This window comes from Sinocyclocheilus grahami, unplaced genomic scaffold (assembly GCF_001515645.1).
Source record: "Sinocyclocheilus grahami isolate Dianchi unplaced genomic scaffold, SAMN03320097.WGS_v1.1 scaffold306.1, whole genome shotgun sequence".
Classification (NCBI taxonomy): domain Eukaryota; kingdom Metazoa; phylum Chordata; class Actinopteri; order Cypriniformes; family Cyprinidae; genus Sinocyclocheilus; species Sinocyclocheilus grahami.
In genome coordinates, this window is record NW_015505485.1 from 1,244,484 (window position 1) to 1,266,430 (window position 21,947).

The 21,947-nt window shown below is 36.6% G+C and overlaps 1 protein-coding gene and 1 pseudogene across 3 annotated transcripts; both read left to right on the forward strand.

The window, feature by feature from the left end:
- The first annotated feature begins 377 nt into the window (after positions 1 to 377).
- LOC107601526 (lamin-B receptor-like) lies at positions 378 to 13,498 on the forward strand. 3 transcript variants are annotated; one of them, XM_016293759.1, is made up of 14 exons: positions 378 to 490; positions 4,998 to 5,172; positions 5,481 to 5,666; positions 6,118 to 6,204; positions 7,099 to 7,279; positions 7,538 to 7,734; positions 9,776 to 9,830; positions 10,005 to 10,199; positions 10,522 to 10,625; positions 10,837 to 10,962; positions 11,056 to 11,224; positions 11,346 to 11,426; positions 11,513 to 11,635; positions 11,734 to 13,498. In XM_016293759.1, exons 2-14 carry the CDS (start codon positions 5,008 to 5,010, stop codon positions 11,892 to 11,894), a joined length of 1,830 nt encoding a protein of 609 aa, XP_016149245.1. In that variant the 5' UTR covers positions 378 to 490; positions 4,998 to 5,007; the 3' UTR covers positions 11,895 to 13,498. The 3 variants fall into 3 exon arrangements, with proteins under 3 accessions (XP_016149245.1, XP_016149246.1, XP_016149244.1); XM_016293760.1 differs by lacking the exon at positions 378 to 490 and adding an exon at positions 1,673 to 1,690; XM_016293758.1 differs by lacking the exon at positions 378 to 490 and having other exon boundaries at positions 4,839 to 5,172.
- A 999-nt stretch (positions 13,499 to 14,497) lies between these two features.
- LOC107601528 (leucine-rich repeat and transmembrane domain-containing protein 2-like) lies at positions 14,498 to 20,753 on the forward strand (annotated as a pseudogene).
- Positions 20,754 to 21,947: the final 1,194 nt, after the last annotated feature.

A 21,947-nucleotide genomic window follows, 5' to 3' on the forward strand; every position in this document is an offset into this window, starting at 1 on the left:
GAGTTATGTCTTTTAAAAGCATTACCCTCCAGTAGACACTTCTAAAAAACACACACAAGAGTCATGTTGACTCTCTATGGCTCGATCCATTACTAACCAACTTTATAATTGCCCTTTTCAAGAAACTTTTCGCGTTTACAAGCACACTGTGTGACATCGGCTGTCTAGCTTCTCTTTCCTCAGATCAACTCTCTCGCCAGGAAAGAACTCCATTTTGTAAAAACCCGATCCCCTCGAGCTCAAATGCCTCGCCTCCAATCAACGCTCACGTAAACCCCCACCGCCGTCCAATCAGAAAATTTAAAAATTTAAAAACGGGACATCCCAGCCAATCAGAGAGCTTCCCGCCCTCAAGGACGCTGGTAGGTTGAGCGGTCACAGAGGGAGGAACGAATTCAGAGCGGGGGCCAGTGTTTTAAAACAATATTCTTTATTTTATGAAGTTCTGTGGATACGCTTTAGATTTTTAGGATATTAAGATCGACTGAAGGTAAGAAATCTTAATCAATTCACTTTGCATGTTTGTTTTTGTATGAGAATGCCTTTATTGTGACTGCGTAGTTAACGGTACAGAACTAGATCAGCGCTCAGTCCGCCCGCAACTCAGCTTTTACGAAGTAAACATAATGTATTGCTATTAACGGTCACTAGCTCTATCCGCATGTAATATAATACTTTGTAGAAACAAGTTCAACTCTTTATTTATGTAAATAGTACAACTGTTTAGCGTTGTTTTTTGGTATTTGACTTGAATTAATCGACAGGAAACTTGGGCACGGCGCGCATTTATTGTTCTCTAACACAGCTCGTCTGTTTTACCTCACGAACTCTGCATTCGTTTTTTATTTTTTTTTAATGTTAAAATGATCATCTACATCGGACCTTTCGGTTTCATTGTCTTGTATGTGCACGAAAGTGCAAGTGACTCTTTCCACTCGTGCGCAAAAAAGTCACGTTTAATAGTTAACTTACTTGACTCTGTGGTTTGGCAGAACATTTGTATTTAATACACTATTCATTCATTCTAGCTGTTGATTTCTGTATCCGTAGTTTATGAACACTGATGTATTGTTGCTGTTTATGAGCCTCTCTCGCATGCGGACTGGCAATGGTTTGAATACATGACGTTTTCCCTCCATTCCTGTCATTATTTTGCTGTTAAAGGAGCAGCTTGTGAATCTGCACTGGGTGCCTTTGCATCACATGAAAGTACAGTGAGACACAATAACAATTTAATGTATCATATTTTTATTAAATATTCTAAGAGTTTATATTCAGTGCGCCATTGTTTCGTTGTTTTGTTAATGTAAAATCACTTAATGTGGTCAGTGTCTGAAATACTGGTGATTTAAAAAGTAAAACCAGACTTTCTGTCGTAAGTTTTACTTTGAATATATGTTAGTGTTGGGTCGTTCTTGAACGAGTCGTTCGTTTTGAACGAATCTTTAATGTGACTCGGGAAGAACGAGTCGTCTCGGGGAGTGATTCGTTCAGTCGCGCATGCGCAACATCCTATAGGTTCTGTACTGGAATTAGTCAAGTAGTTCACCTGTTCCGAGTCTTCGGAAATAAATTTTACCCTATGCAGTCTGAGCCGGAAAGAGAATTGATTAGTTCATCTCGAGTCTTCGGGTTTTTCGAAGACTTGTCAGATAAGAGGTGGTGAGCTAATCATAGACTGAAGACTCAGGTAAACAATGAATTAATCTTTTCTGTTTCTTATAGCAGTTTTGTATTGTTTGTAGTGTGATCAACGTTTGCGTAAGTAGTAGACATATTAGGGAAGTAACACGGAACATTTGAATTATATTTTGTTAAAATGAACGAAATGACTCGAAAAAAGATTCGTTCATTTTGCTGAACGAGACTCAACGGTCCGAGTCGGTAAAATGATCCGAACTTCCCATCACTAATAGATGTTGGTTGTGATAGTAAAGCGCGCGTGTCGTCCTTATTTGCATAACAAAAGCACCAGACTCCGCCCACGCACAATCACTCAGTTTAAATCTGTTGCTTTATAGTTTCAGTTCAACTCTCTGAAAGCACATGGGATTTCTGCAGTGCTGTGTGTGTGTGTGTGTGTGTGTGTGTGTGTGAGAGATCTGGTTCAGGAATGTCTGGAATGTGTTTCTTTGGATTAGATGGTTTTAGGGTAGATGGCTTGTGTTTTTATGATCAGTACTTAACATATGGTTTCAATATGAATATTTGGGTGTTTCCTGTAATGGAGAGTGTCTGCTTAAAAAATGTGTAAGCAGAAATTTTTAACTTATGTTTCTGGCCTTGCCTAAGTTCAAGATGTGTTGGTGGTGGTGTTGGGTCTTTACAAAATAATTTCTTTGCAAGTATTCTTAAACATTATTATTATTATTTTTTTATCAGTATCAAGTGTTACTGTCTTTCATGACATGAAACCTTGCAGATTTTATGTTGAAATGTCTAATAAGTGATATCCAGAAAGGGATTTCTGCAGTGCTGTGTGTGTGTGTGTGTGTGTGTGTGTGTGAGAGAGATCTGGTTCAGGAATGTCTGGAATGTGTTTCTTTGGATTAGATGGTTTTAGGGTAGATGGCTTGTGTTTTTATGATCAGTACTTAACATATGGTTTCAATATGAATATTTGGGTGTTTCCTGTAATGGAGAGTGCCTGCTTAAAAAATGTGTAAGCAGAAATTTTTAACTTATGTTTCTGGCCTTGCCTAAGTTCAAGATGTGTTCAAGTGTTACTGTCTTTCATGACATGAAACCTTGCAGATTTTATGTTGAAATGTCTAATAATCAGAATCAGAATCAGAAAGAGCTTTATTGCCAAGTATGTTTGCACATACAAGGAATTTGTTATAGTGTCACAAGCTTCCAGTACACTGAGACAACAACAACACACAGATAATAAAAGTGAGATGTGAATAAAATACACATGCATAAATATAAACCACAAAAAAAAGAATAAATTGTATGTACAGGTGTGCTATAGATGGAATAGGAATATAATAAAATAAAATAAGTGATATCCAGAAACATTTTTTATTATTTTGACACTATAACCCGTTAATTGTTAGACTGCAACATTATAAAAAAACCATATTCTGCATTTTGATTACATTATTATTAGTGGTGGATTTATTATCTATATTATTTAAGCATTACATTTATGGAAAAGCTTGGTTTTGGGTTATTCAGCTTAAAATTTTATTTTATTTTTCATTTGAGAATGAATGTCTGTAAAAAGGTGAGTAATTATTCAACAATACAGTTGATAAGTAATTCAATTTTTTATTTTATTTTTACTTTTGAAAGCATAGTAGTGTAATTGTGTTTTAGGGCACTATTCTGTAAAGATGCATCAGATGGTTCCAATAATCTGTAGATCCAAAAACAAGCAATCAAGTAGAGAAGTGTGAATTTATAAAAAAAAATACTGATGATCTTTCTGTAGTGATTTTTAATTTTTTTTATTTTGGTCTGTAGATAGATGGATAGTAAAAGTTTTTTGTCTGTAGATAGATGGATAGATGATCTCATCGGCCAGAAGTTGTTGATACCAGTGTGATAGTAGAATCCCTCTCATAAAGGCCATTGAGAGCTCAACAATAGTGCTGAATACAGTGTGGGTGCGTTATTCAGACCCATCAGCACTTCTGAGACGGCAGCTGGCATCATCACTTCATTGTCATCAGGCCATGTGCAGCTACTCTGTTTTCCTCATTGGTTTACCACTGAACGTGTTTGAAATATCACAGAGAATCTTTAAGTTGTTAATTATCTTATCTTTAAGATAGATTACTGGTTTTGTTTTGAAGGGTCATGCAAATGCTCATGTGCATAAAGTAGAAAGGTGAAGTGTGTGTTGTTATGTGTGTTATATTCCAGCATAATATGCAGAGACAACTGTAAGTAAGCTATTCATAGGTTAATTGTCCCAAAAAGTATAAACAATGGCACTACCAAAACTCTATTTGAGCATCTCAGGTTCCCAACATGAGGTTTGCAGTTTTTTTTTTTTAGTGGAATACCCACTTTTGGTCTTGGTAAAACCTGTCTGAGTGCTTGAACCAGTTGTAAAATCAGTATGGGGATGCTATTGGCACAGATATAACACACTTGACTTCATCTTTAAAGGCTGCACTGCTAGATAGTATCATTAGCAGAGTTTCTGTTGATGCATTTAGTTTTTAGTATGTCCTAATTTTCAGACTGTTGCATTTGTTTAGTAGATATTTAAACAAGAAAGACAATAAAACTGGTTATGCCTATAATGTGAGGGAACTGAACAGAGATGCACCGATCGCAATTTTCTTGACTTATTTGCCGATACTAATGTTTGCCGATTGCGCTTTTCTTAATTGACAGCATATACAAACAAAAATCTACTTTTTTTTCTCGATGCAAAACAATTATTTACATAATAAAAGAAATTATTAAACATTATAATTCCCCCAATCTGGAGTTACAGATGTTCTCTCACTAGTGGTTCAATGGATCACGAATCTCACGGTTCGGATCACATTACGGTTTTTGACCCATGGATCGGATCATTTTTCGGATCAGAAAGAAAAGAAAAATATTTCAATTTAACTTGCTTTCCATTTATTACTTAAAGCGAAGTCCTTCTTTGATACCACAGCAAATATTACTAGATTAAGTAAGAAAGTTTAAACATGATTAAAGAGACAAGAGAACAGCCAGTAAAAATAAGAACAAATACACAAATTACAAGCATAGGTAAATGCAACAGAATATGTTACAAATAATATAAGGTTGGTAGTATTCAAATACAGAAATGTAATAATTAGGGAAAATAACTCTGCAATAACACTGGTGAACATTCCGTTCACCAGTCCAGGCCAATCATGCAGAAAATCAGCTAATTCCAGTCCCTGGCGGTCGATCGGTGCATCTCTAGAACTCAATCATGTCATTGTACTTTTAGTGGGGACAAAACATGTTGAAATGGTTGGGATTCAGTTATACTTTATCTTGTGTTCATTATATTGTAGGAAAACCAGGATGCCGACTTCAAGGTTTCAGATTGGAGATACTGTAATGGGCCGCTGGCCTGGCAGTAACCTTTATTATGAGGTCAAGGTGCTGAGTTATGACAAAAAGACTCTGCTCTACACCGTCATCTACAAAGATGGTACTGAACTGGAGCTGAAGGAATCTGACATCACGGTATGAATGAATTGAGAATGATTCAAAGAGCATCTTGTGCTTTTCTGGAAGAATGAGCACCTGACTGTCTGTACAAATGAGTTCACATGATCAGTGACACAAATTTACTTATTTGATTAGTGACCTAGAAATTGTGCAGAATATTTGTATTAGTTTATGCCATAGTATTTCTTCAAATGTTTTAAAATCCTAAAACTTTGTAAATTCCTAGGTTTTAAAGCCAGTTATATAAATATTTAATTGAACGACATTATGTAACATTAGATTAACTTGCAGCGTCTTGTGGATATTTTTTTTCTTTATTGCAGAGCCTGACAATATTTAAGCAAGGTGTTGCACGCTCTCGGTCCAGATCCCGCTCTCGCTCACCGGGACGCCCGCGTCGCAGTCGTTCCCGTTCTCCAGCTAGGACGTCCCGCCGATCTTCCTCTCGCACCACAGATGTGCGCAAGGAAAAACTCAAAGAAGTGCTGGAGGTCCGACTCACTCCAGTGGTAAGGAGACTTGTTTGCTAGGACAGAACAAACACAAACTCTCTACATTTAGGTCTTTCTCTTTCTCTTTCTCTCTCCCCCTCCCTTTCATGCTTCCCTTTCATCTGATATTTATCATGTTCAGGATGTTAAGTACATTAAAAAGTTTAATATATAGTATAAAAAAAAACATTAAGCCTTTGTAAATTTGTAAGTGTTTTTGAAAGAAGTCTCTTATGCTCACCAATGCTACATTTATTGGATTAGAAATACAGTAAAAACAGTAAAATTATGAAATATTACTACAATTTAAATTTTTTAAATACATTTTATTCCATCTATGGAATTCTTATTTGCTGATTACAAGTTTTGGAGTTTAATCTCATTTAAAGCAGTTAACTCAACCATTTTAATGCTGTTATCTCATTTGTTTTCCTCATGGGTTCATGTCCTTGACTGTCATCTGTTTCAGCCGATGACACACGAGAACAATAGCAACAGCAAACATGAGAAGAAAGAGGAAAATAATACAGCTAATACAGCTTCCACAATCACTGAGGTATGAATACATCATGGATTCACATTTCATTAATGCCTTAATTACTAATAACAATAGAACCTCCTTAATGTTTCCTGTCAGATATGTTAGAAACTGCTCTAGGAAAGGCTGGAATGCCATGATGCATGCATGTTGTGCCTCTCATGTGTGACAGGAGCCCATTTAGTTGTGCACACAAAACTATAGCTGACTGTGGGCGCTGTTTAATCATACCCTCACACCTTTCAGCATGTTTCTCCTCATGGGACAATTGAATGGGCTTTACAAAGCATGACCAGATTTACATGGGCTTTACATAGCATGACTATGTAATCCTAATGTTTATTTTCTTGACTTAGACTCATGGCAAGATTGATTTCCACTGAAACGTTGTGCTCAAGCATGACACAACACATATAAAAACACTTTTTTATTGTATTCATAACCTGGGAAGCAGTGGCTGTAATGGGGTCGTGAACATAAAAATTACAGTTCAAGAATTTGGGGTTTATACGATTATTTTTACATGTTTTTGAAAGAAGTCTTTTATGCTCACCAAGACGGCATTCATTTGATTAAAAAATAAAAAAATAAAAAAAATAAAAGTAAAATATTATGTCAAATTTAAAATAACTTATGTTTTTCTTTTAAGTGCGATTTATTCCTGTGATAACAAAGCTGAATTTTCAGGAGCCATTACTCCAGTCTTCAATGTCACATGATCCTTCAGAAATCATTCTAATATTTGGTGTTCAAGAAACATTTCTTATGGTTTTGAATGTTGAAAACAGTTGTGATTTTTTTTTTTTAAATAGAAATATTTTGTAACATAAATGTCTTTACTGTCACTTTTGACCAATTTAATGAATAAAGTATTCATATTTAGAATGCGCTCTTATTGTAATGTTCTAACAGGAGAAGACAGAGACTGAATCGGAGAATCAGGCAGGTGGGCGCTACAATCTACGGCGCAGGAAGGACCAGGGCGATGTCAAGACAGTTGAGTTGGAGCAAAAGACAGAGACGGAGGTATTATCACAAACTAAACCACCCACTGCCATCAAGACAACTGATCTGGAGTTCAGAGGAAGAGTTGGTGAGTCTCGGCAATCTAATGTGATTTTGAACTGTGTAAATCTTCACAGCACAAAACATATTAACGTGAATAATTTTGCTACAAATAAAACGCTAAAAAAAAATTTAGAAGTGTAAGTCTGCAGCAAAACAAGCAGGAAAATTATTTTCAGAAATTGTCCGATTATTTCTGTGCATTTAAATCTGAATAGCTTTTTCCATGATATTTAAAATAAATCATTATTAGAATTAAATGCTTCTATTTCCTCTTGTCTTTCAGGTGTGTTCTTCCTGATGTTTCTGTTGCCTGTGGCTGTGTTGGCATCGCTCATTCTCTGTGGGCAGAAGGATGCCAGTCTCCAGAGCTTCCCTCTTGAGCTCCCTTCCCTTCAGTCTCTCTGGGACTGGCAGGTCTTTGGCATTGTCCTGCTCTGGCTTCTCTTCCAGGCCGTTCTCTCCCTGCTCCCTGTCGGAAAGGTACTGTCCACCAATCACATGACTTCCCGTGACCCAGGATTAGGCACATGACCACATAACACTGTGGCTCTCATTTCTGCTTTGCCCGTTAGCTGTAGTAAAGCAGGCTAGATTAGATTAATCACTATTGGTGGCATGCAGATAGAGAGCCTTGCTGGAAAACATCTGGTTTTTTTTCTCAGCCTCTTAAAGGTAATTAAGATAGGATCTGAAAATTATAGTGTGTTTCCATGAGTTTAAATAGATTATTTCAAGGGTTTTTCAGAAATATATAGGACCTGATTGCCTAGCGATTATATAATATTGAGTATGTTTGTGGACTTTTTTATAGGGCTGGGCAATGCTTTATTGTATATTATATCTACAGCATAATATGTGACCCTAAGCAGAAAGATTTAGTTTGATGCATCACATCCACTCTCATCCAGGCTAGGCACACTGTAACTATTAGTGATCGATCGATACATCGCCTCGGCCGATATTTGGCATTTTTCAAATATCGACATCGGCCGATAAGTTTTTCTGTTTGGCTGGTGGGTTCGAAGCGGGACCTTTTATTTTGACGGCGCTGAGAACGGCAGCACCTGAGCACACAGCGCACACATTCTCGCTCTTCATGGTTTGCTGTCGCCATTTAACAGTTCTGTCTAATACAGATAGAATAGACTGATTCTGTCTAATAATCAGATAGAACTGTTAAAGGAATTAAAAAGTATACAAAAGGTATTATAACGATTGCTTTTATATTATTAGTACTAGAAAGGCAAACATAATACGTTCTCGTTTACCATCAGCATTCAGTAAATACACATTTATATCATTTAAACAAATCTTTGCATGTCTAATAAACATTTAATTTCACAGACCTTGCAGACTCCGTTGAATCCAGCTGTGAGATCTTAAGAAGTGTGCATTTGTATCCTGCAAGATCGCTTTGCCAGACTTATAATTTGTTTATGAATATTACTTTGGATTGTGTCCCTTTTATTTAAAAAAGTATTAAGGTCACTAGATCACAGAACAAGTGATGTTACTAGATGGTTATGTAATATGTAAAATATTTGGGGATTACTGTATATCTTGATGTAAGATTTTAGTCATAATGATTGAAATATTGTGAAAATTCTATGCTGCAAAATACAAAATTTAATATGTTAAACTTGTTTTTATCATTACAGATAACATTTCATTACAGAACTATACCATTTTACCCATTGGTGTTATGTTAGTAAATTATATACTATTATAGTATTTATTAATATTTTGAATTAGTTTTTGTTCTTTTTTTCATTTTAGGTTTAGTAATTTTATGTGCTTTTGCCATTTTAGTTTATATTTAGCTATTTACCTTTATTGTTTTTATTTCAGTTTTAGTAATTTTAGCACTTAATGAGTATATAGTAAGTATAATATAATAATTAGTTCTTAGTATTTACTTAGTATTTGATTTCAGTTAATTGCCAATGCAATCTTTGTATTGTTTGTAATTCAAGTTTTTCAGCTAACACTTTATTTTTGGTTTATTTCCGCTTTATTTGATTTAACAAAATTAGTAGTTTTAGTTAATAACAACACTGATTAGTGGTCACATGTAAATCATTCATCTCTCTCCATCATTTTACCCATTGGTGTTATGTTAGTAAATTATATACTATTATAGTATTTATTAATATTTTGAATTAGTTTTTGTTCTTTTTTTCATTTTAGGTTTAGTAATTTTATGTGCTTTTGCCATTTTTAGTTTATATTTAGCTATTTACCTTTATTGTTTTTATTTCAGTTTTAGTAATTTTAGCACTTAATGAGTATATAGTAAGTATAATATAATAATTAGTTCTTAGTATTTACTTAGTATTTGATTTCAATTAATTGCCAATGCAATCTTTGTATTGTTTGTAATTCAAGTTTTTCAGCTAACACTTTATTTTTGGTTTATTTCCGCTTTATTTGATTTAACAAAATTAGTGGTTTTAGTTAATAACAACACTGATTAGTGGTCACATGTAAATCATTCATCTCTCTCCATCTCTCCACCCTACAGCTCGTTGAAGGAATGCCTCTCAAGAATGGCAAAACTTTGAAATACAGGATTAATGGTTAGTCTTCAAAATGTTGATGCTTTTTATGTTGTCATTTCTAATGTCATAATTTAAATGACTCCCGTTTAAAAAGCTTAAAATGAGGCATTTTTACGTTTGGTTTTTAAAACTTTACTGCTCCGATAGTTGTGAGCGAACTGTTTAATGATCTCTGATTGTGTTCTGCGTCAGGTTTCTATGCACTTCTCCTCACGGCTGTGGCAGTAGGTGTGGCTGTGTATCAGGAGGTGGATCTCAGCTACATCCATGCTCACTTCCTGCAGTTCTACACCTCGGCCCTGCTCATCGTAACTCTTCTCAGCGTCTACCTTTTCGTCCGCTCTCGCTGGGCGTCTGAAGATGAGCTCGCTCCTGGAGGCAACTCTGGTATGATGCTTAGTGTAAAATCAGGCTGCATTGACTGTATTTTCCCAATTTAGCTCTGGGTATTTTTACTTCAGTGGCTTTTAAAGTGACTAATCCCCATTATTGATTCCCATTAAATGATTATCCAGACAGAGTTGTCATATAGTTCCTAGTACTTAGTTTTCGCAGTTCTAGTTGGGATAGAGCAATCACAGTTGTTTATAATTACTAAATAAGCCTTCTAACAAGATCATTTTATAGAGATTGCAAAGGAGAATTTCCATTTATGTTAGCTAGAGTTAATAGATTTAAAAGATTATACTTGTTCTTTTTATTCCTCTAGGCTACATTATCTATGACTTCTTCATGGGCAGAGAGTTAAATCCCCGCATCAAGAATTTCGATATCAAGTTCTTCTGTGAAATGCGTCCAGGCCTGATGGGTTGGGTGAGTTTTGTTACTGGTTTTAATTTTCCCTGTGATGGTTTATTTTGGTTAGACTGATGTTGTAATCGCTCCCTCTTGTGGTCAAACATTTATGGTCAAATTTGCAGGATGAAGTCAGTAACACTCAGTTTTCATGTGATTCCTTAGTGTGCTGTATTAAACTGTTAGTTTTTACCGATTGAAGAAACATAATCATTGCTTGTTTCCATAGGTATTGATTAACTTTGCAATGTTGCAAGCTGAAATGAAGCACCAGGATCTAGAGAATCCCTCTCCAGCAATGCTCCTGGTCAACATCTTCCAGCTCCTGTGGGTTGTTGATGGCTTTTGGCATGAGGTACAACAACTGTTTTACAAATCAAACACAGTTATTTCTTAATGCAGTGTGGAAGCCATAAACTGATTGTAATCGAATCACTCTGTATTTCAGGAGAAACTTCTGACCATGATGGACATAGTGTATGATGGCTTCGGGTTTATGTTGACGTTTGGAGATCTGACTTTTGTTCCCTTCACATTCACCTGTCAAGCGTACTATCTAGTCAGCCATCCCAATGAACTCTCTGTATTCTGGATCATTACTCTCATCACAATGAATGGTGAGTTTCTGCCATGTTTTTATTTTTTTTATCAATTTATCTTAAGCTACACTAGAAAGATGTTAATGTAGCTTTTAAAGAACACAATATCAATATGCTCAGTTTTTAACTTCTGTAACAGGAATTGGATACTATATTTTCCGGAAAGCCAACTCTCAAAAGTTCGCCTTCAGAAAAAACCCTTCTGACCCGGCAGTGTCTCGTAAGTGTTTTGAAACACATTAACCAAACGAACAAACATCAAATGTTAAAACTGTTTGGTTTAAATTGTCTTTTAAATCTTATCAGACCTGAAAACCATTCCTACTGCAACTGGAAAGAGTCTTATTGTGTCTGGTCTCTGGGGGTGGGTCCGTCATCCTAATTACCTGGGTGACATCATCATGGGTTTGGCTTGGTCTCTGCCGTGCGGTAAGTGTTTGACTTCATTTCACCTTTCTGATGAAGTGAAGCTGTCGTTTCAGTCTGTCTTGACTCGATCTTGCATTTTATTCTTGATTTTTCTGTAGGATTCAACCATTTGATCCCATACTTCTACCTGATCTACTTGTTCACTCTGCTGGTGCACCGTAATGCACGGGACGAGCATCAGTGCAGGAAAAAGTATGGCTCTGCGTGGGAAGAGTACTGCAAAGCTGTCCCGTACCGCATTTTCCCAGGGATATACTGAGGACTCACAGACTCAGTCTGTTACAGACTCTCGGGGCAAATAAAACTTTCCTCAGGATGACCTGGCTGAACATCAGACATGGGAATGAGTTGTTAGCGGCTTGGCAGCTTTTTTAAATCTTTGACTTTTTTTGTAATTGAGCATCACAATTGAACCAAATGTTCTGCCTTGTCACAAAACGTTTACGGATAGTGGACACTGCCCCTTTTTTAAAGTTCGATCTCTTAAAGATGTATATTGTTGTACAGATGTGGGGTTTTTTTTACTCACGATTTTTTGCATGATCCGTAACTTTCAATCTCATCTTATGTACACATATACACATTTTAAGTATCTGCTTGGCTGTTTACCATTGGCTTTTTGTAATGACTAGTTTGTGGAATGCGTTTGTATATTGTGTATGATGGGATATTTTTTTTATATGTATAGTAAGAAAAGATGTAATGTTCTTTCTCAGGACCAGCAATTTGTGAAAAAAACTAAACAAAAAAACAACAAAACTATATTTTCTTAATTTCTGTACATATTTAATAGAAAATTTTAGGTTTGGTTTGCATTTTATGCACTGTTAAACAACTTTTTTATCCAAAGTTCACATAATTTGGCTTTGCTACCTCAGATTTTTCCAGTTGAAAACAATGTAAAAATTAGTTTTGTTTTTAGTCAGTTTTTGGAAACTAGTTTTCAGGCACTATGTGAAGTATCCCAGTATCTTGCAAAATCATAATTGTGTGCTGTGAACAGAAACGTTGAGCTATGAACTTCAATCTTGTACAAGATAGCATCACTTTACATTTTCATTAAGGTTTTAATTTAAAACGTCAGTGCTCAACTGTGAATGTGTAATGTAAGGCTTTTCTTAACTTATCTTTTATGCAGATATATCACTTGTGGGCATAACATTTGTCCTAATGAGAGTTTGAAATAAGTATTTATAGCTAAGATGAGCTTTTACTTTATCGCAGTGAAAAGAAGCATTGTACAATGTTATTATTTATCTGGTTAAATTTTAGAGTGTTCACTTTTGTTAAATTTTGTTCTCTTGACGAGCAATTTCTGTAAAAATGCCATTTTTAAATACCCATTATTAATTAAACCACTCTGCCATGTCTTGCCACAAAATCAAATGTACAGATTACATTCTTTTTATATATAAGTATATATATATATATATATATATATTTTTTTTTTTGGTAGATATTTAAAGTTGCATTCATTTTGACTGTTGAGCCTAAATTCCTATTGTAGCTGTTAAGCTGATGATACACGGGGCAACTTTTTGGGCAATGTTGGCGCCAACGGGCAACCAGATGAGACACAGGGCCCATGACCTATCTATTCCAGATAGACATTTGTTATCCACTCTTAATGTGAAAGTGCCCAAGCATCATTGCTCAAAAAAAGTTGCCCGGCTGTGTATCATCACCTTGTATCGTCAGCCTAAGTCTAATGTTTACCATCCTCTGTTTTATTCCATTACATTATCCTTTTTTTCCTGTCAATAATTCTACTCTCTCTGCTCAGGTGATTTGTAACTGATCAATGTGTTATCAAAACAAGAAAAGAAGCTTGTTGTCATAAACTGTATTAAATGTTCCATTTCTCTTCCCTAAATGTAGACTATTTGTAAAGGCTTCAAAATTCATATTTTGGCAGGATGCAATATTACATAAGTAAAAAAATTACTAATACATACATATAATTCTGTAAGAATGACAGCATTTGAAATGATATTTGACAATATCCCACAGTAAATACAACATAACTTTTTAGGATTTTAGTTTTTTTTGTTTTGTTTTATTCATATAGGATTTTTTAATTGTTTTATTTTATGTAGGTACGTTTTTGTATTTAATTATGTAGCAAGTTATTTATTTATGTAAAATTATTATTTTTTTTGCTTTCTTGGCACAACAGACTCTTGTTTAGCAGCCCTCTGGATCAGTTCCTTAAGTGAGTCATTTGTTGATTCAGTAGTTACTCTGTAGTTAGAATCGTTTAGTTCATTCAGTGGATCATTCATAATTTGGTGATTTTTAAGCGATTCATTTTAATGAACCGATTCACACGAGTCATTTGTTCGTGAATCGGGCTATACCGTTTGCAGCACGTGAGGAGCGCAGCCGCTGAAAAGCAGCGCATGAAAACGCCGCTGTGATCTGCGACCGACGTACGTCACGTGATAAATACGAAAATACCACAGTAAATACAACATAACTTTTTAGGATTTTAGTTTTTTTTTTGTGTTTTATTCATATAGGATTTTTTTATTGTTTTATTTTATGTAGGTACGTTTTTGTATTTAATCATGTAGCAAGTTATTTATTTATGTAAAATTATTATTTTTTTTTGCTTTCTTTGTGGCTCAACAGACTCTTGTTTAGCAGCCCTCTGGATCAGTTCCTTAAGTGAGTCATTTGTTGATTCAGTAGTTACTCTGTAGTTAGAATCGTTTAGTTCATTCAGTGGATCATTCATAATTTGGTGATTTTTAAGCGATTCATTTTAATGAACCGATTCACACGAGTCATTTGTTCGTGAATCGGGCTATACCGTTTGCAGCACGTGAGGAGCGCAGCCGCTGAAAAGCAGCGCATGAAAACACCGCTGTGATCTGCGACCGACGTACGTCACGTGATAAATACGAAAATATTTTTTTATTTTTCTGAAATTGTATGAAGCGCTCCAACACTATCACCGTTTGCGTGCCGCACTTCTGCGGCCGAAGTTGAAAATGGTCGGATTATGCGCTTTAATTTCTGACATATCTCATATTTAAACAGGAAGTTTGGGCGGGAAATATCGAAGTTTAGTTCGGTCACATGCTCCATTATTGTTGCCAGTCGGTTGCAAAGTACAGTAATCTCTTTTTTTTTTAAACTGTCTTTTAATCCTCCTTTTGTGGACCCACGGAAGAAAGATGGAGGTTTGAAGGGTGAGTTAACATTGATTAGTCTCATTTGTATTCCTTTACTAGGGCCTGTCCCCCCCATACTGGAGTCTTGCGGATCCGTGATAGATCAGAATCATCAGTGATCATTCTTATGCATTAGCTACAGTCTAGCACTAGATGTCAGCAATGTGTTGTACAACTGATGTAAGGTTTGCTCTGTGAGGTCAGCTGGCATAAGGATGTTTTATTTTGGGCACCTGGGGTGAAGGATCTAGTGTCAAAGTATCACTTCTCTCATTAAGGCAAAAGACAAAGTGACTGATGCATGAAACCATTTCATTCCTTGGCCAGTGCGCAACAAATGAAGTACCCATGAATGTGCACATTAGAAAGCTAATTGGTTTTAGTGTCATGCTAAATTGTGCTTTATTAGAGACCGCATCTGTTAGCCTGGATCTGTGTGAAGTGCTTCTCACTTTTCAACTAGACTTTTCTTCTTTCCTGTGACAATTTCTTAAGAGTTTAGCTCATTTTAAACACACCGTTTCCGTGACTGTATAAATACCCATTTGACTGAAGTGAAATGTTGTCGTTTCATGTGAAATTGAGTCGAGAATTTGCTCAATTGTGTTTCAAGTGCATTTATCATAACTCGCCAGGGACTGATATAAAAGGTTACCCATTGTTTCCTCCCATACAGAGCAAGAAGGGCATTTTTAATAGAGCCCAAGCATTGGATGTGGACATAAATCTGAGACAGTATGTGACCTCTAGTAACATGTGGTTTTGTCTTCAGTCTTTGTGTTCTTTTCTGCAGCATGCTGCGGTTGATTGAGTCCATTTGCAGTTTATTGCAGCACTGGAAATTATAGGAATTTGTCCAGCTTTGGTACTCTTTGGCGTCACTGGCAGAGCATGAGAGCGGAGCTGTTGTGCGTTGAGAAATGCATTCGAGATGCAGTTTAATTTTGCAACGACACATCCATCTGATTGGGGGTGGGAGGGAGTTCACTGATGTTGAAAGTAGTGTGCATGTATAGCTGTTTCACAAACCCAATGACAGCGAGCATGAAATGCACTTCAAACTTTGATTTATCTAGCTGTTTTTGTTTGTTTACTTGATACAGAAATGAATAATGGTTAAAGAACAAATGCGGCATTAACACATTCCTATTAATCAGAATCACACAGACGTTTTTTTTTTATCAGCTCTGACTGCTCCTCTTTTTGGGTGGCGAGAGGTGGTGCGTCGGTTTTTCTCAGCTTGGAGCTGGAGAAATTATAATTATGCTGCTCCAGCTGGCTTGCATATTGTGTTGCTGTTGGCGGGCCTTGAAAGAGCTTTCATCTTTATCGCACAATAAAATCATCTCGGTGAGCAGACACGTCAAACTTAAAGACGCAGCCATAATAACATCTCTAGAGGTCTGCGCATTTCCTGCAGCCAGCCCTCTTCTTTCAAAGTGTAAAACGAGAGTGACACTGATGATGCTCGTGAGAAACTGAGAAACTGTGACTCGCTCTTACTGTTAATCCTGGCGGACAATGCCAAGAAAAGCCCAAGGGGGAAGATGTATGAGGTCCTTGTCCTTATCAGCTCAGCAGGCTCTCAGAGGGCTCACCAACCCGCCCTATTATCTTGTGTGCTCGCTGATATAACAGTGACATCAATCTGCCGTGAACCAGACCATACCTGTGCCAAGTTAAACAATCAAAGCCGTGCATAAGGTGCCCTGTGAATTCACAAACCCACGCAAAAACACATGCCCGCATATTTCTCTCTAGGGACGCAGGAGTTCATTTGGCAGGGAACCTGTCATGATCTGTGCATGTCATTTTTCTCACCAACCTGCTGTTCTGGGGGTTTTACAGAGCTTACACTTTTTTGCTAAATATTTCGGCTCATTTCAGACTTCATCTGAAAGACCTACTACACAGTAGGCACAGACCTACAGCATTTAGACATTCAAGTCCTATTAAGCATCTGGTCACAAGGTAAGTCTGCATAAGTAATTTGCATCTAATACAAATATTATGTCCGTTTTGAAGCAATATGTGGATTTATCTTTGTAGTAATACTCCTAATGCTCTTTTCTGTAGGATTATGACATAATTAAATCACTGGCTTTGTGTGTTTTCAGGGATATGAAGCTGGTTGCAGGGTTAGCCGTGGTGTGGCTGTGGGTTGCGGAGGCTGTGGAAAACTGCCCCAGTGCTTGTAAATGTAGTCAGAAATCCAGTACGGAATAGACTGAAGTCAATTGTCAAAAGAAGGGACTTGACAGCATCCCACCTAAACTCCCTCTGGACACATGGATCCTTAAAATTGGTGAGGAGAGACTGCTAAGTTTTTTTGGGAAGACATGTTCTTAGTTAGTACTAACCCTCATGACAAAATATAGAGAAAATATATATAATAAATTAAACGCTTCATAAATCATGGATCTTCATGTAGCCATAATCCACTGCTTAATATTAGACAATATTATTGTTTTTACAGTGTTTTTGATCAATTAAATGCGGTCTTGGCATAAATACGTTTTTCAAAAACATTGAAAATATTTCTCTCACTCAAACTTTGAACAGTGGTGTACATTAAAAAAATGAAACCCTTCTGGGGGGGAAAAAAACTTAAACCTACACCAGCCTACTGTGGTTAGCTGGACTATTTGACTAGTTTATATGGGTTTTTAACTTTTCAGGTCATAAGGTCAGGAAACCAGCTAAAAGCAGGTAAACAATACATACAATAAATTACAATAATTATGGTAATTTGACTGTTAATGTGGTTACCGTGATAATTCTTCTTCACTTTTAGTCCATTAGTTATTATTCCTGTCCCAGTGCTCAGACACAAATCTCTCACTTGGGTTAAAACTTGTGTAGTAATTTGTGAGGTATATTACACTAAAGAATGGACGAATTAAAGAGTGTTACTCTCTTAAGTGAATAAGTAGATTTGTACATCTTCTGAAGAAAATGTAGATGATAGTCACCACAATGATGCTAGGTTGTTATGGATTTTTGCAAGGCCATTGCAAAGGTATTTGAAATGGTTATTAGAGCATTAATAGGGTGCACTTTGTGGTTGCTAAGGAGTTGCTAGGGTATTTTGGGGTGGCTGCTAGGCTCTTGCCTCAAAACTCAAAACTGCCTCAACATACCTTTAAGTCTCTTTGAATTCCTGGTCTCTAGATATGGCTCTGGTTCCTCATTCAAAATCTATGTGATCCGTAGACTATCAGCTGCAGAATTTGAGGTATTGTCTGTATAGAGTGCAGTGGTGCCGTCCACTTTTTCAGCTTCTAAAAGCATTTTCCCTTAGGTTTCTCCCATAGGTTATTAATTAAAAACCAATTCCCCTATGGAGAAAAGGAATGGGATTTTTACTTCCGGAACTCAACTGTTGCGCTCTATTGTTTGTTTAAATTCCTTACCCTAAGTATAAGCATAGTGATGTTTACTTCAACACCACTAATTAAACCCTCCTCTTTCGCTTCTTTTTGTTTCTTATTTTCAAGGTGAAAATTTACTGCAGGACCTCCCAGCCAACATCCTGAGCTCTGTCCCAAAAATCGAGAGTGTAAACTTAGAGCGAAACTCAATCAAATCAATACACCCTCAAGCATTTGCTGGTGCCCAGAGGCTGATGCTTCTGAATCTGCAAGGAAACCGAATGTCCAAACTCCCAGAGAAGGGCTTTAAAGATCTCCTAAACCTACGCTTTCTCATGCTGGGCCAGAATCTGATAGCTAGCCTGAAACCTAACATATTCATTGGCATGAGGAACCTCTCAGAGCTGGATCTGCCTCTGAATGCCCTCACTGCTCTCCCACCAAATGCATTCAAGCCTCTGATTGCCCTCAAAGTCCTGGATCTAGCCTTGAACCACATCCAAAGCATCTCACTCAAAGCCTTTGTCGGACTTGAAGAACTGCTTTTTCTCAATTTGGACAACAACAAGCTGAAGAATATCCAAGCTGGGACCTTTGCGCCCCTGATTGGTCTTGAGATGCTGGTGCTAGACAACAATTTTCTCTCCACACTTACCGTGGCCACACTAGAAGGTCTTTCCAACCTGCAGGAACTCTATTGTAGAAAGAACGAAATTGAGAGTCTGCCAGCTGACGGGTTCCGCCACACACCTAAACTTTCTCACGTGGGCTTAAGTGGAAATCGACTTCATGCCATTGATGGAAACATGCTAGCCAACATGCAAGGTAAGAAGTAGTACTTTTAAAATCAACTAGTATGTTGGTTGCCTGAATGACTAGTTAGCTATCGGTTCTAAGGAAAGTCAATGTTATTAGGCTGGTTTGAGGTCCCCCGTCCCAGTTTGGACTTGTTTCTTAGGGGGTATTTACATAAGACATGCTTCTGCATTCAGCTAGACCAGAAATGCTCAAACTATGGGCCAAAATTGGCCAGTAATGCCCCTTGATTTGGCCCACCATGTCATATCACAAAAAAACAAATAGGGAAATAAGAACAACACATGCAAGAATATATTCTTTTTTCATTTCTGTTTTTGTTTTAAAAAATGTTTTATTTGAAATGTAAAGAAATATAGTTGATTTTTTTATGTTAATTTTAATAATATAGTTGGATATAAAGCAACATTTACTTTTAGCCCATTGTCCTCAAACAAGTTTGATTTTTGGCCAAACAGGCCAAAAAAAAAGGCCAACAAAAATGTTGAATAATTTTGAGCTAGATGGAGTGCAGTGTAACTGAACATTTTTATCATTTTAACAACATCTTAAAAATGCAACGAATTAAGTATATCAAAGCTAAAAAATAAATGGAAAAATCTAGATAACCTAATTATCATAATTGCTAGCCAAAAAGAGGATGTTAAGTGTAACATGTTAATGACATCTCTGATTGATTCAGGTTTGAAGGAGGTGTTTCTGCATGACAACCCATGGAAATGTGACTGCAGTATGAACTCGCTGGTACATTACATAGCCCAGACAAGGACTAATCACTCTCCTCTGCGAAGACTTCGGTGCACTAGCCCAGAAGAGTTTCGTGATAGACCCATCCACCAGCTGAAATCTGATGAACTTCCCTGCAGTGCCTAGAAAATCCTCACGTCTGATATCATATCACGAACAACCTCCAAAAGTTGGGAGCATGGTATAATAACAGCGTGATACTTTCTGCAACTAAATGGTGATGCTTCAAATAACTCCAACCACAATGACTTAAACAGGTTAATGATAGAGCTGCTGTTCTGCAGATAGTCATAATTTTCACCCACATCAGTCGACTATTTTCAGGCCACCTGGAGAGCAGTACATCCTTCAAAACTAAGCAGGAAGTGTGCGTTTTTGTAATATATTATTAATAATAATATGTTTACACATTCAACTTAATATTACAAAAGATCCTCTTGAATGTTTGTTATATATTCTATGCATTATTTATCCAAAGTGTTTTTTTTTTATTGTCCTTCAGCATCTACGTAGAAGACGCTGTCAAAATATAATCCCTCTAAATAATTTTAGTAGGTAAGTAAATAAAAAAATACAATATCATACAGCAGTTACAATGTCATTAAACCCGTTCTTAAAATTGTTTAATCTATTTGATGTATACAGTATATACAAAATAAACACATCTTGAAACTGCAAATAATTTTTGTGTTAGACGCAGGGAAGCTTAAAGGAAATAAATAGAGGTTAGAAAATCCCTCTGCTCAGAGACCGACTGCAAACTTCCAGCACCACCTGAGACTGAATTCCTCATTGGATTGTTACAGCTGAATAAGCTTCCTTTGAAATCATCATTCTGTCTCTAAATTCCACCCAGGGCGCTGAGGCTGCAGTCCCACATTTAGGAGTGGGATCTTTTCAGATGCTGGGAAGGTGTTATTAAAGCAGGCTGCTAAAACTTATGCTTTGGTATTTTACATATTAAATCTAACTGGTGGGACAGCATTTCTAATGTAATGAATTCATGGTACATAACCCCCCCCCCCCCCCCCCCCATTTGTGTGTATTATATAAAATAATACACACAAATACATAAGCTACAGTGTTTTTATAGTGTAATATAATGACATGTCATAATATACTATAAAAACACTCAAGCATACAATGTTTTCACACTCAGATGACTGGGTATCTACTCTCTAACTTTCAAACAAAACCAAATTACTGGTGCATTGTGCTTTTGTGCATAACAAGATACTCCTTTAACACCTAATTTCCCCCAGCGTTGCCATGGCAACCGTAGCTTATATAGTAGGGAGCTCCTGCAGATGCTTTACCCTTCACTGCATCACCTCCTCAACCAGCTGTTACCAACTCAGTGTCCTCCAACCGCCTCACTTTCACTAGTAGATTTACAGTGACAAATTGGCATGATTCTGGCACCAAATAAACAGCTTTACAGCAGCTTACATTAATCATAGCTAGAGATAAATTGTTTGTGCTTGCTGTTTTAGTGCAGAGTTTTGTAGTATTTGGGGTTTGTAAATTGGCATTGTGGCCATGCACACAATTGAGATAATAGTAATATAAGCTTTACTAACCATCCTAATTTATCACATTGCATGGTTGTTGCATACTTTTTAACCCCTAAAACGAAATATGGATCTGTCCTTCCTTTCTTTTAGGACTGTATGACCTAGCTAATATACTACCAAACATTTAATATGCTCAAAACACGGGTCTGTTCAAGCTTTGCTAAACCTGATGAATGGATGGTGTACTTCGGTGTTTAACCTTTTTCATATTTGAATATGATTAAGAAACTAATTTCAGCTCTTAATTAGAAGCATGCCATTTCAATGGTACATCCTTTTAAGAATGAAAGGCTACACTTGCTTGCTGCTTTTTCTGTATAAATTTAGGCAAAAATGCACTGGGTGATCTTGAGTCTTATTTTCTAAGTGAAACATCCACACAGCATGACACTGCTATCACCATGTTTCACCGTAGATACGGTATTAGCCAGGTGTTGAGCCATTTTAGTCAGTGTTTTCCATTCAGGCTGAAGAGTTTATCATTTATTTCAACAGACCAGAGAATCTTTTCCAACAGGATCTTAGTCCATTAACTGCTGTTTGCCTAACTCCACTCGGGTTGTTTTATGTCTTTACTTAAGAGTGAATTCCAGTTAAACATAATGACTTAATGATTAATGAAACCATA

Excerpts from the sequence above, each read along its gene's own strand:
- LOC107601526 (XM_016293758.1), top strand. The coding sequence starts at position 4,951 with ATGGTTGGGATTCAGTTATACTTTATCTTGTGTTCATTATATTGTAGG. Across the intron at positions 5,173-5,480 it reads TGAAGGAATCTGACATCACG|AGCCTGACAATATTTAAGCA; the intron begins GTATGAATGAAT and ends TCTTTATTGCAG. Across the intron at positions 7,735-9,775 it reads CCCTGCTCCCTGTCGGAAAG|CTCGTTGAAGGAATGCCTCT; the intron begins GTACTGTCCACC and ends TCCACCCTACAG.